Here is an 18,183-nt window from a genome sequence, read left to right as displayed (position 1 = left end):
GTAGTTGAAGCCCTCTTTCAGATTTTCTTTTTTCCATTTATTTATTTATTTATTTGTTTGTTTACTTATTTACTTATTTATTTATTTATTTATTTATTTAATTTATAGGGGTTGGATAGGGAGAGAGGAAAATCCCAAGCAGGCTCTGACCTGTCAGCTCGGAGCCTGACACGGGGCTTGATCTCACAAACTGAGATCATGACGTGAGCCAGAATCGGAAGTTGGATGCTTAACTGATGAGCCACCCAGGTGCCTTGTCTTTCAAATTTTCTTTCTTTCTTTCTCTTTTTTTTTTTTTTAATTAAAATATTTTTTGGGGGGTACCTGGGTGGCTCAGTTGGTTAAGAATCTGACTTGGGCTCAGGTCATGATCTTGGTTTGTGAGTTTGAGCCCCCAGTAGGGCTCTGTGCTGACAGCTCAGAACCTGGAGCCTGCTTCAGATTCTGTGTGTGTGTTTCTCTCTCTGCTCCTCCTCACTCATGCTCTCTCTCAAAAATAAAGTAAACATTAAGAAAAAAAAATAAGGGACGCCTAAGTGGCTCAGTCGGTTGAGCGTCCGACTTCGGCTCAGGTCATGATCTCACAGTTGTGGGTACGAGCCCTGCATTGGGCTCTGTGCTGACAGCTCAGAGCCTGGAGCCTGTTTCAGATTGTGTCTCCCTCTCTCTCTGCCCCTCCCCGACTTGTGCTCTGTCTCCCTCTGTCTCAAAAATAAATAAATGTTAAAAATTTTTAAAAGAAAAAATTTTTAAATGTCTATTTTTGAGAGAAAAGCGCAAGCAGGGGAGGGCCAGAGAGGGGGACAGAGGATCTGAAGTGGGCTTTGCACTGACAACAGAGAGCCCGACGTGGTGCTCAAACTCCTGAACTGTGAGATAATGACCTGAGCCAAAGTTGGATATTTAATTGACTGAGCCACCCAGGGACCCCTCAGGTTTTCTTGAATAAATGTTTCATCATGTGCTATATCTCCTTTGGATCCTTTCCAGATACTTACACTTTTTTTTTTTTTTTTTCTAATTTTTGTCAGTTTTACTGGGGGTGTAGGTCTGCAGAGCCTCATGCTGGAAAGTGTTCTTATATGCTGATTTCCCCTTTTAATATTATAAATAACTTTTCTCGTCATTATATCATTAGAATTATAGCATCATGGGAAAATACAAAAAAGTAAATATTAAATGAAATTCTAACCTCCAGTGATTATTGTTCATATTTTGTTGGACATCCTTCACATCTTACAAGCATATATTCACTGATAGATATATGCATGTAATTTTTACATGTTGCTCTATAGTGTGTAAACTTTGTAACGTGTTTTACACACCAGTATGTCTTGAGCATCGTTCCCTGGCAAATTACAGGTTTTTTAAACGTCATATAGATGGCTGTCTAATATTCTAGCTTATAATTATGCTATACGTTTTCTTAATTTCTTGTTGGATGTCTAGATTGTGTCCAGTTATTAGCTTATTTATGAATGCTGCTTGAAGTCTTGCAGCCAAGGTCTTGTTTATGTTACTTATTTCTTTAGGCTAAAGGCTGAGGAATGAAATTATTGGGTTAAAAAATGTGAGAAACTTCAGGGTTTTAATGTGTATTTCCAAATTCTCTTTGGGGAAACTACACCCATTTGTTTTCCATTACCACTGAGGGTGACTGTCCACTTTTTGTGTACTTGCCATTGAAACAAAAAACTGAACACTATTAATTAGATCTGCAGAAATGGTACTTGATTTAATTTGTGATTATTAGCTAAGTATACCTTTTATCATTTTGGCTATTTGCATATTTTTCCTTAGAGAACTATTTGTTTTCTTCTGTTTCCTCCCCCACCCCCCCCTTGGAATATATTAAACAAAAAAACCTGAATAGATTGTTTATATCTAACTGTTCCCAATATAAATTACAAATGTTTTTTCCTGTTGTTTAACTTTTGTTTTATGATTAAAAAAATAATTCTATAGAGATATAAAATTTAAAACTCAAAGCTGTTGGGTATTTACCTTTGCCTTTTATTTAATTTATATTAAGTGAGTAATTCCCAACCACAGATAAGATGCATACTTACTTATATAGTTCCTTCTGGTTTTTCTTTTTGCTTGTGTGTGCGTATCTTTAAATCAAAAGGGGAATTTATTTTGGTGAATGGTTGTGAGGTCAGGATTTAAATAAATATTTCTTGAGGTGCCTGGGTGGCTCAGTTGGTTAAGCGTCCGATGTCAGCTCAGGTCATGATCTCACAGTCCGTGAGTTTGAGCCCCGCGTCGGGCTCTGTGCTGACAGCTCAGAGCCTGGAGCCTGCTTCAGATTCTGTGTCTCCCTCTCTGTCTGCCCCTCCCCGCTCATGCTCTGTCTCTCTCTGTCTCAAAAATAAATAAAAACATTAAGAAAAAAATTTAAATAAATATTTCTTCCCCAAATATCCAAGTAGTTTTCTTAACTCTATTAGATGATCTGTCCCTTCCCCATGGTATGTGATTTTCAGGGTGATCTTGTGTTGTTTTTCTTTAGGCGTCTTGCAGCCCTCCAGAAGAGAAGAGAACTTAGAGCAGCTGGCATAGAAATTCAGAAGAAGAGAAAAAAGAAGAGAGGAGTTGATTATAATGCTGAAATCCCATTTGAAAAAAAGCCTGCTCTTGGTTTCTATGATACTTCTGAGGAAAACTACCAGGCTCTTGATGCAGATTTCAGAAAATTAAGACAACAAGATCTTGATGGGGAACTAAGATCGTAAGTTGCCTTTCTGATTTTGAAAATGGAAAAGTATAGTAGGAATTTTATGGAGGGCCATGCGCTATCCTTGTCAGAGCCAGATTTTTATTATTTAGGACAATGTGACCTACATAATGTTTTTATTTATTTACTGGATTCACGTTTCTGAGAAAACCAGTGACCCTTGCGGTCGTGTCTTTGGCATAGAAGGCTGTTGGCATCTCCTGACACGTCAGCACTTGGCTCTTAGTGTAGTCTTTACTCACTGAGTCACAGTCTTAACGTTGATGTGCATTTGTGAACAAGTTAGTTATTTTACTAAGGGACTGAGGAATCTGTCAAAATCTGGTCTGGTTTTTTGTTTATTCTAGTGAAAATTTTATCTTGTTTTCTTTGAATGAAATTAAAGTTACCGATGCATACCTAAGTCTTTTTATGGGGATACGTAAGTGTATTTATAGAATGTTTGTCTAAAGGTGCAGAGGATTTTGCCTGTTTCTAGGGATTTTTAGAGTTTTTTCTATTTCTTCCATCTGAATTTTGTGGGGAGAACTTTTTATGGTTGTCAGAGAGTTTTAGTTTTCTACTCCCCTACTGACCTTCCACTCAGTTGACATGAATTGGGACTAAATGACAGGTGTCGGGCACCATGAAACAGGATTTTCTCGGATGTACTCCATTGTATTTGTTTCTCAAATTAAGACCTTGTATGAGGTAGGCTGTTTGAATAAAGAGGTGGAAGTGGGAGCGGCTCATCTGGAAGGAACAGGCTGGATGGGGAAGAGGCTGACACCCAGACTGGGAGGAGGCATTCTTGGAGCTTTCAGAGGTGGCCTTGAGCCTGGCGTTAGACTAACCATTTGTCAGGACTGAAATATCCTTTAAAAAAACAAGTGAATTAAAAGAAACATAATGAACAATTGAAGAACAGTTTTAAAGGGAAATTTAAAAATTCAGTGTTTTAATCCCATCCCCTTTGTATTACTGTTTTCCGTTTTTTTGTATGCTTGTCTCCATCATTTTCCTAAGTGCACGCACATACTTTTGTAAGAATGTAATCATGATACAGGAATAGTTTAATTTTCTTGTTGAAATTATATATAAAATTTTGTTTATAATCATAGTCTTTATGTAGGCTTAATATTTAATATATAAGTTACTTAGTACTATATCTTCTTATTAATTCTATCGCTATTCTCTGCCTGCATTCCTCTTGAGTATAGTGGGTGAGTAATGGTGTAGGGCACAGCTTAATGTATTTGGATTTTGTCTTTTTATCAGTAATTTTTTTAGGAATGGGATTATTTTGTTCGAAGTGTATGAGTATTTATATGGCTTTTACTGTTATTGTCTATGTGTAACTTTTAAAAATCTCTCTCTGCTTTGATTCATGGTAGGGAAAAAGAAGGAAGAGACAGAAAAAAAGACAAGCAGCATTTAAAAAGGAAAAAAGAATCTGATTTACCATCAGCTATTCTTCAGACTAGTGGTGTTTCTGAATTTACTAAAAAAAGAAGCAAACTAGTACTCCCTGCCCCTCAGGTAATCTAATAATAACAGTTTTTTTTATTGTGTGAACTCATATGCTTATAATTTATTTAGCACATGTTTGAAGGGTCTACATGCCAGGCTTTTGCTAGCTGTTGGGTGCCCTTAAGAAATTTACAGTGTAATAGGTGAGCCACATAAGGATAAGTCCTTGTGATTTACTATGATAAGTAACAACTTCTCTGTATAAATCATTATATCTGGCCTTAAATTGCCCCGTGATGGTTTAGTAAGTAATTGTCAGCTTTTAGCAATTTGTGAGCAGGTTAGGGCTCCCGGCCTCTTATTGTAGCCGATTAGGATACAGGTGGTATTTGGCTGTGTGGACTTCAGGCTGCTTTCTTATAGGGAATGTTTTGTTGTGTCATACTTCTCTTTTTGAGACAACAGCTGTGAAAATTAATGTGGGAGATGTGAAGAGAGAAACATACCCTCGTTCAGCTTATCATTCAGCTTATCAAGGAAGAGCCTTCTCTTCCTTTGACTTAATTATAGTTGGTCAGAACCATGGGAATTTTGAAAAAGTTCTTGGTTTATTTTGAATAGTACAGCTCTGTAGAATTGGACTGTTTGGTTTAATGGAGCAGAAGGATGGACTTAGGAGGCCAGAAGAGCTTCTTTCTTTATCCAAATGATGCACTTACATCAACACAAAATTCTTGGGCATAAACATGACATAATTTTGTCAGATGCTGCCATCCAAGTACTGATATTCCCTTTTTTTTTTTTTTTTAAGGTTTATTTCTTTTGATAGAGAGAGAGAGAAAGTGCTCATGTGCCTGAATGGGGAAGGGGCAGAGAGGGAGAGAATCTCAAGCAGGCTCCGCAGTGTGGAGCCCAGCACGGGGCTCAAACCCACGAACTGTGAGATCATGACCTGAGCCGAAATCAAGAGTCGATTGCTTAACTGAGCCACCCAGGCGCCCTAAAGTAGTGATATTTCTTAAATTGAGATTTTGCCTGTAATTTTTTTTTCTTAGTTCTCTTTGGGATACTTACTTTTTTAAAATTTATTATTTTTTTTTATGTTTATTTGTTTTTGAGAGGGAGAACAGCTGACTGAGCTGTCAGGACAGAGCCCGACGTGGCGCTTGAACCCACAAATTGTGAGATCATGATCTGGAGCTGAAGCCAGACACTTAACCGACTGAGCCACCCAGATGCCCCTAGGATACTTATTTTTGTAAAATTACTAAGATAACGCTTTTTGATTTTCTCAGGGATCTTATGGCTCAGTGGACTTTGATGTTTTAATTGGTTTTTAGGCCCCCCTCATTTGATGGTTGTATACAAACGTGATTATTTTATGTTCTTGGTTTATTGATGTGTTAGTTGGTTTGAAAGCATTTCATTATAGAAATACAAGACTTTGCCGTTTGATAGTATATCATATATGGAATTTATCCCCACATTATATGGGGAAGACTTAAAAACTTTTTTGTAGAATTTTTCAAACCCACAATAGTGAAGAAAGTAGTACAGCAAACCCCTGTGTACTCATCACACAGCTTCAGTGATTCGTCTTTCTGGAATATGGAAGTTTTAGGCTGTATTGTTCTTTGGTTAAAATGTTGCTGTATGATGATTTTCAGATTTCAGATGCAGAACTCCAGGAGGTTGTAAAAGTAGGCCAAGCAAGTGAAATTGCACGTCAGACCGCTGAGGAATCTGGCATAACAAACTCTGCCTCCAGTACGCTTTTGTCTGAGTACAATGTCACCAACAACAGCATCGCTCTTAGAACACCTCGTACACCGGCTTCCCAGGACAGAATTCTGCAGGTAAGCTGTCAGATAGTAGAGTGAGCCTTTCACTTCTTGTCCTTGAAAGTGAAGGAGCATAGTAAGTGATTTGGTTTGTTTCTTTTAAAAGGGGTAAACTAGGTCCTAGAGATTTCGTTATTAGGAACCTAAATTAGCAGATTCAATAATGAGGTGATTTCATTTCCACATTTATTCATAGGTTTGTTTGTTTTGTTTTGTTTTTTTGAAGCTAGCCCTTCGAAATCTTTAGTACCTATTAGTAAAGCAAAGCATTTTAAAATTTCACATTGCCTAGCAGTCCTAGAAAGAAGTCAGATGTTTGTAGTCAGTAACTTTTAAAATTTCCTTGCATTTCTGTGCTTAGCTTGGCACAGGCTGCCATCAGTAGTTTCCCTCTCTCTCCTAAACACATGGGGTATACAGCTCTGTAGGGGGTTTGTATGCCAGAGAATAGCCACACCTAACAAAACACTATTGAACATCCTTACGTCTCATTTCCTCTTCTCTAATAGTCAGAAGTACAATTTTAAGGTCTTTATTGGGAGTCACATGGTTCCTATTAAAACTTAGTAAGAAAAATAGTTGTGTTCCTCATTGCTTGCTCTCTAGAGGCACCAATTACAACTCTGTTTTTACCATCTTCTTGCTTGGACACTTGTTACTTGTTGATTTTATTTTCAGTTTTAGCCACTTCTCCACCTGGGGATTTGAACATTTGGCTCTCCCACCCTCTTGCTCTATCATGCACGCACACTCTTTCTATTCCCTCATTTTCCATTATGGTTATATCATAATTTTGATTAGCTCTGTATTCATGGTTTACTTTATGACTGTGCAAGCTATATTCATTGCTGAGCCCACAAAGTGCCTTATGATTACTTATGATTATGTTTTTTTTTTTTAGTTAATACTTGTTCAGATGCTAAATTTTTTGATGACTTAGCACAAATTCAACTCTAGATTGACACTGTGCAAATCTCTTGTAATCTGATCAAATTTTAGATACTCTCAGCTTCTTGAAAAAGTCTTTCTCAGAATTTCTGGGTGTTCTATTCTGGACGATTACTCTTTTATCTTTTTTATTTTAATGTTTTAATTTTTATTTTTACTTATTTTTTTCTTTAAAAAAAAATTTTTTTTTAATGTTTATTTTTGAGACAGAGCGTGAGCGGAGGAGGGGTAGAGAGAGGGGGAGACCCAGAATCCGAAGCAGGCTCCAGGCTCTGAGCTGTTGGCACGGAGCCCCACGCGGGGCTCGAACCCACGGACTGTGAGATCATGACCTGAGCCGAAGTTGGACACTCAACCAATTGAGCCACCCAGGCGCCCCACTTATTTATTTATTTTTTTAAGTTTATTTATTTTGAGAGACACAGCAGAGGAGGGGCAGAGAGAGAGGGAGAGAAAGAATCCCAGGCAGGCTCTGTGCTATCAGCGCAGAGCCTGATGCAGGGTTCAAACTCACAGACTATGAGATGATGACCTAAGCTGAAACCAAGAGTTGGACGCTTAACCAGCAGAGCCACTCAGGTGCCCCTATGTTTTTTTTTGAGAGAGACAGAGACAGAGAATGAATGGGGGAGGAACAGAGAGAGAGGAGGACACAGAATTCACAGCAGGTTTCAGGCTCCCAGCTGTCAGCACAAAGCCTGACTTGGGGCTTAAACCCACAAACCATGAGATCATGACCTGAGCTGAAGTTGGTGCTTAACTAGCTGAGCCACCCAAATACCCCTGGACGATTAGATCTTGTTTACAGCTTGTTCTCTTGATTTCCTGTTACTGGCACCCTAGAAAGTCTCTTGGATCACCTCTTTCCTGGCTCCCATGTCTTTGGTTTTTTTGGTTTATGTCTGTTAGTGAAAGGTTACTGAAGCTATGGAAGTTCCTTCAATAACTTTCTGAGGAAGGGTTCATGGCAGATAGAATTTTTAAGACCTTGCATAGCTGTGAATTATTGGTGTATCTATAGTATAACTGGGTATAGAATTCCAGATTGAAATCTTTTTTTTTTTTTTTTTTTGTCTTTTAAACTCTACACCCAACGTGGAGCTTGAACTCATGACCCTGAGATTAAGAGTTGCATGCTCCACTGGCTGAGCCAGCCAGGTGCTCCCAGATTGAAATGGTTTTTGTTTACAGTTTTGAAGGCAGTGCTCCAGTGTCTTCTGGCTTCTATTATAGCTATTGAGATCTCTGCCATTTAGCAAATCCATTTTTTCCTTTCTCTAGAAGCTAATATGATCTCTTTTTCACATGCATAGTTCTTGGTGTGGGTCTGTTTTCAATCACTTGCTAGGAACTTAGTGATCTTTTCATTCTGGAGATTCCTGGCCTTCAGTTCTAGGATGTTATTTTGAAAATTTTGTTTCCTCCCTTTCATTGGTCTCTTTCTCTTATGAAATAAAATAAGAATTTTCTTATTTATTCCTCTCTGGTTTTCTGTTTTAATTGACCTTTTGACTTCTTGCTAGGAGATTTTCTGTGAATTTTATCATTTTTCAGTTTTTAAATTTCTACAATCACATTTTTAATTTCTAAGAGCTCTTTAAAAAAATGTATTCAGTTTTTAAATGTTTCATTTAGTGAATATTTTGTCTTATTTCTCTGAAGCTATTAATGATGGTTTTGTTTTATTTTTATGTTTTCTTTTCCCTGTATAGTATTTAAGTTTCTTTTGTTCTCTCTTTTTTCATATTGGATGTTTCCTCAAATATCTTTTGATCTTTGGCTCTCTGCCTGTATCTAGGGGTTAAGGGCAGGGCAGTTAAAAGTAGACTAGAAGCTCTCTAGTGTGGGTAAGGCTCCTCAACTCCAGGCTTCCCTGTAGGCTGAACTGTCTGCTGGGTTTCTTTGGCAAATTCTTCATGTCAGTATTCTACATCTTTTGGGTTAGTCAGATTCTTGAGAAAAGTAGCTTCCAATTTTCTGCCCAAAGGTATAAAGCTGGCCAGACTTTTAGGAGCCTAGTTGGGGAAAGTGTTTTGTATTTGGACTAGCAAAAAGAACACACACAGGACTTTGGTAGTATGAAATTCAAGGTTCTTTCCATGAATTAAGAACAGAGTAATGGATAATGGAATAAGCCTTATTCTGGTTATCTTCATTTATTTTTTAAATTTTTATTTATTTTTTTTTTAGAGAGAGTGTGTGCACAAGTGGGTGGGGGAGAGTGGCAGAGGGAGAATCTTAAACAGGCTCCATGCTCAGCACAGAGCCTAATGTGGGGCTCAATCCCATGATCCTAGGATCATGACCTGAGCTGAAGTCCAGGGACACTCAACCAACTAGCCATCCACGTGCCCCTGGTTATCTTCATTTTGCCCCAAAACTTACTGGCTTAAAACATGTCATTGATGCTAATGGTCTCTCTTGGTCAGGAATTCGGACCAGGCACAGGAAGAATGGCTTGTCTCTGCTCCATGATGTCAAGGGCCTCAGCTAAGAAGACTCAGCACTGGGGGGTGTCTTGACACATAGGGACTTGAATCATCTTCTTTCCATGACTGGTGGTTGATGCTGGCTGTGGGTTGGGTCCTCACCTGAGAATGGGGAATGCATCTGCATGTGGCCTCTCCAAAGCTTGCGCTTTCTTTCAGCCTGTGGCCTCAGGACAGTTAAACTTCTCTCATGGTGTCTCAAGGCTCCATTAGGGGTGTTGTAAAGAGTGTGGTAGGAAGCTGTATGTTTGCTCACCCTGCCTTGGAAGTCAAGCTGTGTCACTTTTCCTGCATTCTGTTAGTTACAGGTAATTCACAAGGCCACCTGGATTCAAAAGGAGGGGACATAGACTTCCACTTCATGATGGGAGGAGTATCAAGGTTGGGTTCTAAGAAGAGCACATAAGATGAGAGATATGGCTGTCATTATCTTGGAAGATGTAGTCTTTCACAGGCCCGGAGTTGGGGATTAGGAGATTGTGGGTGCAGTGATAGTAGTAAGTGCTGCAGGGTTGTGGCAGAGGGACTAAAGACTTCAGAACATTGGCAGGCCTGCCTAAAGAGGACAAGACTTCCGAAAGGAATTTGCCTTCATGAGTTTTCTCAGGAAGTGGATTGGACTGGCCAGTTAGAGGTATCCTAACTTCCCAGTAGAGGAAACTGAGAGTCAGAGGGGCTAATGAACACTGGAGAGAGTTCGTGATAAAGCCAGACTAAAATCTGGGTATTCTGACATTTAGCCTAAGTTCATGTTGGGAAATTTCCATTTTTAGTTCTTTATGATTGTAAAGAGATTTGGCACAGGTAATAGAAGCTTTTGAGTCATGATACTTTCATTTTAAAACATTTTTTGATATTTAAAACTTTATTCCAAAACTTCTGATCTGCTGTGTTAGGTTGACAGAGGAATGGAAGTATTGAATTCTGTCATGGCGAGTTCATTTTATCTGTTGGTGTTCATTAAGAAAATGTAGAAGAATTCTGTCTCCTTTGAGGTTTATATAGTAGGACCAGAAGAGAGGATTCGGCTATTCTGGCTGAACTGTTCAAACACACTTCTTTACCTTCTTGTTTATCAGGAAGCTCAGAACCTCATGGCCCTGACCAATGTGGACACCCCATTGAAAGGTGGACTTAATACCCCTTTGCATGAGAGCGACTTCTCAGGTGTGACTCCACAGCGGCAGGTTGTACAGACTCCAAACACAGTTCTTTCTACCCCATTCAGGTATTGTAAATGAATACGTCTTTATTGTTTTAGAAAAACTTCAAGGATTTAGACAACATGTTTGTTTTAGTAATGTTGACAGAGAATGGAAATAAGTATTTAACATGGCTTTTTGATTTCTTCTCACTCATGGTAGTAAATAACATAATAATACCCAGGAGTTGGTTATTACTGTATGGAACTGTCTTCTTTTTTCAGAGTTTCTGATGCTATCACCTTTTTTCTGAATACATTTTATCTGATTTATTGACTTAAAAAAATTTTTTTTAATTAAAAAAAAAAAAGAATCTGAAACAGGCTCCAGGCTCTGAGCTGTCAGCACAAAGCCCAACATGTGGCTCGAATTCATGAACTGCAGAGTTGTGACCGGAGCCGAAGTCAGATGCTTAACCAACTGAACCACCAGGCACCCCCATTTTATCTGCTTTAAAAGAACAAATCAGTCCATTGTTCGTTTGATCATTTGTTGAATTTTATAAAAATTGTAGTCCTTTATCTGTATGTGTTATTATTGCTTTTCTCCCAACATTTTTTTTTTTTTTGAGAAAGAGAGAGAGAGATAGCAAGCGGGAGAGGGGCAGAGAGAGAGAGGGAGAGAGAATCTTAAGCAGGCTCCATGCCCTTTGTGGGGCTTGATCTCATGACTGTGAGATCATGACCTGAACTGAAAACAAGAGTCAGATGCTTAACCGATTAAGCCACCCAGATGCCCCATATCCCAACATTTTATTTTGAAAATTTCTAACATTCAGAGAGGTTAAAAGAATGGGAAAGCAAACATCCATATTTCACCATCTAGATTCTACAGTTGTTAACATTTTACCGTATTTGCTTTTCACATATCCATCCATCTGTCAGTCCATCTAATTATTTAGTGCTTTTCAAAATAAGTTGCAGATTTCAGTCCGTTTCACTTCTAACACTTTCTTGTGCTTATCATTAACTAGAGTCCAGAGTTCAGTCTTTGTTTATGATTTTTTTTTAAGTTACTATTTTTTAAGAGGAATTTTTTAGATAGAAACCTTGTAGAAGCAGGTCATATTAAAATGAAATTTGAGCTTTTAAGTTTGGAAATCTTTTAGGTTCGTTTTTAATTTTCAGTGTTAGGCTATATCCTCGTACTGGTTATTTAGTATGGGAGTGTCTCAAACCGTTATAACTGTGCCTGACAGCAGGATCAAGAAGCATTGGCAGCCAAATCCTAATATACAACTTAACACTTTTGCAGGGCTTGTAAGAGAGCCTAATCCTTCTTTCCCTGTGTATGTCTTGTCTCTCAACTAGATTGTAAGCTCCTTGGGGGCAGGGACCCTGTCTTTTGATAACACCTCATCTCACCTTTGGGAACATCTGCCTGGCAGATCACTTGTCTGGAACAGAGCTAAGGTATAGGAAGTAAGCACCCAGCCAACCAACCAACCAACCAAAAACAGGCTTTGAACAACTAAGATATCAGTTGCAAAGTCTGTGGATTTTATTTATTGCTAAGAGAGTCTCATCCCTCACTCAGAACTGTCCATATGTAGACATGGTATTCAGTTTCCAAACAGAACGTAAAGGAGGAACCGCTGAAGTGAATGCATACCTATGATAGTGGTGTTTTAGCCAGCAGCTACTGGTGGTGAGGGGCAAATGATAAGATGAAGACACTATTGTGAACTTATAAACAATTTCCTAGGGGTCTTTGAGCATTATGGCTGCCCTCTGCCCATGGTATGTTCTTAGCCACCCCACAATGCATCAAGAAAAGGTTGAAATAATGTTTGGTGGGCCTAGTTTAGCAAGGCAAGAAAATGTCAAATGTAATAACTTTACTTGAAGTCATTAAAATAAAAATACTGTGTGTAAATACTAAGCTAGTTGAACTAATAAACTTGTACTCCAACGTAGAGATCTCACTTAAAACCAGGTAGGAAGACAGATATTCTGCAATCTTAGTTTCTTTCATGCTTTCTTTGTAAAATAATTTATGTGAAAAATATTTGGAAGCACAATCCAGATAAAATTGGCACTTTTATTAATTGGAATTTCTGTCTTTCTAGGACTCCTTCTCATGGATCTGAAGGGTTGACTCCCCGCAGTGGGACAACTCCCAAACCAGTTATTAACTCCACCCCGGGTAGAACTCCTCTTCGAGACAAGTTAAACATTAATCCCGAGGATGGAATGGCAGACTACAGTGATCCCTCTTATGTGAAGCAGATGGTACATGTCAAATCCCTTTAATATTCTTTTTTTTTTTTTAAACTGTTCTATCTCGTGGACGTTGTATTAAAATATTGTCCCTTGTTGGTGCATATTACATATACTTTAAGATAACTGTACACCTATGGATTCCAGAAAAGGAAAATGATTTATAGAACTTGAGAAGGAGAACCTTTTGGTCTCCTAAGCCTACTTACTCTTTTTTTTTTTTTTTTTTAATTAAAAAAAAAAAATTTATTTATTTTTGACAGAGAGAGAGGGAGCATGTGAGTAAGGGAGGGGCAGAGAGAGAGGGAGATACTGAATCCAAAGTAGGCTCCAGGCTCTGAGCTGTCAGCACAGAGCCTGACGTGTGGCTCGAACCCATGAACCATAAGATCATGACCTGAGCTGAAGTCGGACGCTCAACTGACTGGGCCACTCAGGTGCCCCTAAGCTGACTAATTTTTAATGTGTTTGTGAATACTGATTATGCTGATAGTAGTTCTCCTTGTATGTCATATGATTTTATTTTTTATCACTTACTAATTAATAGTTTACTTTTTTTTTTTTTAATTTTTTTTTTTTCAACGTTTATTTATTTTTGGGACAGAGAGACAGAGCATGAACGGGGGAGGGGCAGAGAGAGAGGGAGACACAGAATCGGAAACAGGCTCCAGGCTCTGAGTCATCAGCCCAGAGCCCGATGCGGGGCTCGAACTCACAGACCGCAAGATCGTGACCTGGCTGAAGTCAGACGCTTAACCGACTGCGCCACCCAGGCGCCCCAATAGTTTACTTTCTTGAATGGCACTCTTTTTTCTTTAACTTCTGTAAAACAAATCGTGTGTTTGGAATGCCTCATAAATTAGATTTTGAGCCTTGATTCTTGTTTGCTCTAGACTTTTAGAAGAACTATCTAGATCTCAAAGCCAAATTAAGTTGATGTTTATTGCTTATCTTAGTGAAGTTTTCTTTTGTATATTTTGCAAGCTGATACAGACAGCTAATCATAAAAGCCACAGTTTTGTTTCTGCCCATGTTATTGCTTTTCTTATGTCACTCTTGGGTCTTATATGATGCCACAGAAAAGCATTGTGAGTTTTTTTGTTTTTTTTTTAATGAGTTCCAGTGATACCTGTTTTTAGTTTACAAATTAATTTTAACCTAGTGTATAGATTTGGTTAGTTTAGAATTTTTTATTAAAAAGAGTGTTTTTTTTACTGTTTATTTTTGAGAGAGAGAGAGAGAGAGAGAGAGAGTGCGCAGGCTGGGGAGGGTAGAGAGAGAGGGAGACACAGAATCCAAAGTAAGCTCCAGGCTCTGAGCTGTCTGCACAGAGCCTGACGCTGGCTTGAACTCACGAACCATGAGATCATGACCTGAGCTGAAGTTGGACGCTTAACTGACTGAGCCACCCAGGCATCCCGAGTTTAGAATTTTTTTAATGCCCAGCTTGATATCAAGTAATGTCAACTGTGAATGGCTACATAATAGCTAAACAAATGAATTTAATGTGTGCAGAGCGCTGATTTGGAGACTTCAGAGGATCTAAAGTTGAGTAAAGATGTCCTTTGTCTTAAGGAAGTTTATACTCTGGAGAGATTGACAATGCTAAACCAAGTCCACAAATAATTGTAACGTAAGAACAAAATAAGCTTTCTGTGTAAAACCAACATGCTTGGGGGGGCCAAAGACGGAAATAATCACATTTGTTGGGTGGGTACTAGGAAAACCTTCGTTGAGGTATGCTCAGAAGGAGAGGTGGGGGCTGTCTCAGAGGCCACAAAATGAGTAAGCATGGAGTGTATTTTGGACATAGCAGGTCATCTGGTTGGGCCTCACACCTACCATACGTGTAATGGAGCTATGGGGAATAAAAGGTAAGCCAAGGATGTACTGGGAAAAACTTTGGGTACCAGGCAGTTTCTTTTGGGAAGTGTGGACTGTATTCTTGGGTCATCATATGATCTAGTCATTTCTTCCTTTCTTTTTCTTTTTTTAATTAATTAATTTGTTTTTAAGTAAATTTTACCCTCAATGTGGGGTTTGAACTCAAAACCCCAAGATCGAGAATCACATGTTCTATTGACTGAGCCAACCAGGCACCCCATGATTTGGTAATTTCTATTAAAAATAAACACACACAAAAACTCAGGCATCTTTTCAGATTAGATTTTATTGGTCCAAGAACAAATTGACTTCTGAATTTGTTCTTTCATTTGCTATTAAATTTCATGGTCAGAAATGTATTCCTTAAATGGAAATTCTAAAGGATTTTTTTCTGCCCTGCAGAGATAATTCCCAAACCTTCTATTAGAATATCCGAGAGTAACTTTACGGATCACAAATCAGAGTTTTTGATCTTAATTTAGAGAAGAAACTGAGATAGAAATCAAACAAACTTGTCTCAGCTCTGAAATTAGGGTCATTTTTCTAGAATTAAAATTAGGCTAATTATTTTTTAGAAACTCTTAAGAATGGAGGTTGAATACTTAAGATGTATGAATTGAGAAGATCAATTTTTTTTTCTACAGGAAAGAGAATCTCGTGAGCATCTCCGTTTAGGATTGTTGGGCCTCCCTGCCCCTAAGAATGACTTTGAGATTGTTCTGCCGGAAAATGCTGAGAAGGAGCTGGAAGACCGTGAAATAGATGATACTTACATTGAAGATGCTGCTGATGTGGATGCACGAAAGCAGGTGGGTAATTGTGCTAGAAAAGAAGTGTGAAGTCGCTGACTGTGTCAGTAGGCTGAAAGAATGAAGAATGGTCATTAAATGTGTCCATATTTAAAAGTTTTTTCAATATCTAAAAAAAGAAATTACCCTAAATTGCTTAACATAGTTAATAATATGTACTCATGTAATTAATAATATACAAGAATATCTTGATAGGCAGTCTTAAAATGTGTGTATGTATATGTGTATGTACATAATTTAAATACCTCCTGTCAAATTTATTATGCTTCTTTAAAATACACATAAATGTTCTTTTAGACATTGCTTTTCACTCTAGCCAAGAAAAGGTGTTATTGATCAGTCTTAAAAACAAGTGCATGTTCAGTGCACAGAGCCCAAATTAGGATTCAGTCTCGTGAACTGTGAGATCATGACCTGAGCCAAAATCAGGAGTCGGGTGCTTAATTGACTGAGCTACCCAGGCATGCCTAGGATAATTTTAGAAATGGAATTTCATGGCACTCGAGTGTGAATAGCATCAATGTAAACGTATTTCAGAGAGAAGTCAACGAATGTGCTTTTTATTTTTATTTATTTATTTTTTAATTTTTTTTAATGTTTATTTATTTTTGAGACAGAGACACAGAGCATGAACAGGGGAGGGGTCAGAGAGAGAGGGAGACACAGAATCCGAAGCAGGCTCCAGGCTCTGAGCTGTCAGCACAGAGCCCGACGCGGGGCTTGAACTCACGGACCATGAGATTATGACCTGAGCTGAAGTCGGACGCTTAACCGACTGAGCCACCCAGGCGCCCCTGAATGTGCTTTTTAGTTGGTAGTACAGGATAATACTTTATTTTTTAAGTTAATTTATTTTGAGACAGAGAGAGAGAGATGGGGAGAGAGAACCTCAAAGCAAACTCCGCACTGTGAGCACAGAGCCCAGTGCAGGGCTTGAACTCATGAACCATGAGATCATGACCTGAAGTGAAATCAAGAGTTGGATACTTAACACACTGAACCACCCACCTGCCCCCAGGATATTACTTTTTATGTTTAGTTTTCTTAGTTACTTTGCCCTACATTTACTCTCAGAAATGCCTTGAAATTCTAATATGTTAACTTACATTATTTGTGATTTAAGAATCAGGAAACAACACATTGGCTAGTTTTTTAAATTAAAAATCAGTAGCTTTTGGGGTGGAAGTGAGGGCTGTGTTGCAGGAGGAACAAATAAGAGTCCCCTCTAAGTTTAGGATTCCAATTGATTATTTAAATTTTTAAATTTTATTTTAATTCCAATTTAGTTGATATACAATGTGATATTAGTTTCAGGTGTACAGTATAGTGTTTCAACAATTCTATACCTCACCCAGTGCTCATCACGACTAGTACATTCTTTAATCCCCATCACCTATTTCACCCATCCCCCCCACCCACCTCCTCTGTGGTAACCATCAGTTCTCTATAGTTAAGAGTCTTCTTCTTGGTTTGTCTCTTTTTTTTTCTTTTGCTGGTTTGTTTTGTTTCTTACATTCTACATATGAGTGAAATTTTATGGTATTTGTCTTTCTCTGACTATTTCACTTAGCATTGCACTCTCTAGCTCCATCCATGTCGTTGCAATTGGCAAGATTTCATTCCTTTTCATGGTGGAGTAATATTCCATGTTATATATATATATATATATATATATATGTGTGTGTGTGTGTGTGTGTGTGTATGTATTACATCTTCATTATCTTTATAGGTATATACATATACGCACATATACACACCACAACTTCTTTATCCATTCATCAATCCATTGACATTTGGGCTGCTTCTGTAGTTTGGCTCTTGTAAATCATGTTGCTCTAAACATAAAGGTGCATGTCTCTTTGAATTAGTGTTTTTGTATTTTTTGGGCAAATGCCCCATAGTGTGATTCTGGATTGTAGGGTAGTTCTATTTTTAACTTTGTGAGGAACCTCCATACTGTTTTTCTCAGTGACTATACCAGTTTGCATGCCCACCACCGGTGCTCAAGCGTTCCTTTTTCTTCACATCCTCGCCAATTGTTCTTTCTTGTGTTTTTGATTTTAGCCATTCTGACAGGTATGAAGTGATATCTCATTGTAGTTTTGATTTGTATTTCCCTGATGATGAGAGATGTTGAGCATCTTTTCATGTGTCCATTAGCCATCTTGATGTCTTCTTGGAGAAGTGTCTGTTCATGTCTTTTGCCCACTTTGTAACTGAGTATTTGTTTTCTCGTGTTGGGATGTATAAGTTCTTTATATATTTTGGATTCTAACCTTTTCTTGGATATGTTGTATACAAATATCTTTTCTCATTCAACAGGTTGTCTTTTGTTGATTATTTTCTTCATTGTGCTTTTTATTTTGATGTAATTCCCATAGTTTATTTTTGCTTTTATATCCCTTGCCTCTGGAGACATATCTAGAAAAATGTTGCTACAGCTGGTGTCAGGGACATTCCTGCCTATGCTCTCTTCTAGGATTTTTATTAGAATTCCAAATTAAACAAGAAAAGAATGATTATCTGATGGATGGAGCCACATAAACTTGGAGAATGCTCTAGTAGCTGTTGGCAGTTCTTAGTTTGTATTGTAATGAGAGAATGA

The 18,183-nt window shown here is 38.2% G+C and overlaps 1 protein-coding gene across 2 annotated transcripts in view; it reads left to right on the top strand.

Annotated features, from left to right (window-relative positions):
- Positions 1–18,183, top strand: part of CDC5L (cell division cycle 5 like) — a 47,223-nt gene that overhangs the window by 11,775 nt on the left and 17,265 nt on the right. For both annotated transcript variants that reach the window (XR_003419594.2, XM_015071182.3), the window contains exons 6-11: positions 2,513–2,731; positions 4,111–4,255; positions 5,854–6,042; positions 10,544–10,692; positions 12,735–12,897; positions 15,414–15,578. Coding sequence is in view for 1 of the 2 variants with exons in the window: in XM_015071182.3 (XP_014926668.1) it covers positions 2,513–2,731; positions 4,111–4,255; positions 5,854–6,042; positions 10,544–10,692; positions 12,735–12,897; positions 15,414–15,578 (1,030 nt within the window). In the remaining variant the exon portion in view is untranslated. The remainder of the gene's footprint in view (positions 1–2,512; positions 2,732–4,110; positions 4,256–5,853; positions 6,043–10,543; positions 10,693–12,734; positions 12,898–15,413; positions 15,579–18,183) is intronic.

The sequence above is a fragment of the Acinonyx jubatus genome, chromosome B2 (genome assembly GCF_027475565.1).
Source record: "Acinonyx jubatus isolate Ajub_Pintada_27869175 chromosome B2, VMU_Ajub_asm_v1.0, whole genome shotgun sequence".
Classification (NCBI taxonomy): domain Eukaryota; kingdom Metazoa; phylum Chordata; class Mammalia; order Carnivora; family Felidae; genus Acinonyx; species Acinonyx jubatus.
The sequence above is the reverse complement of the archived record's forward strand: the minus strand, read 5'-3'. Positions and strand labels throughout refer to the sequence as shown.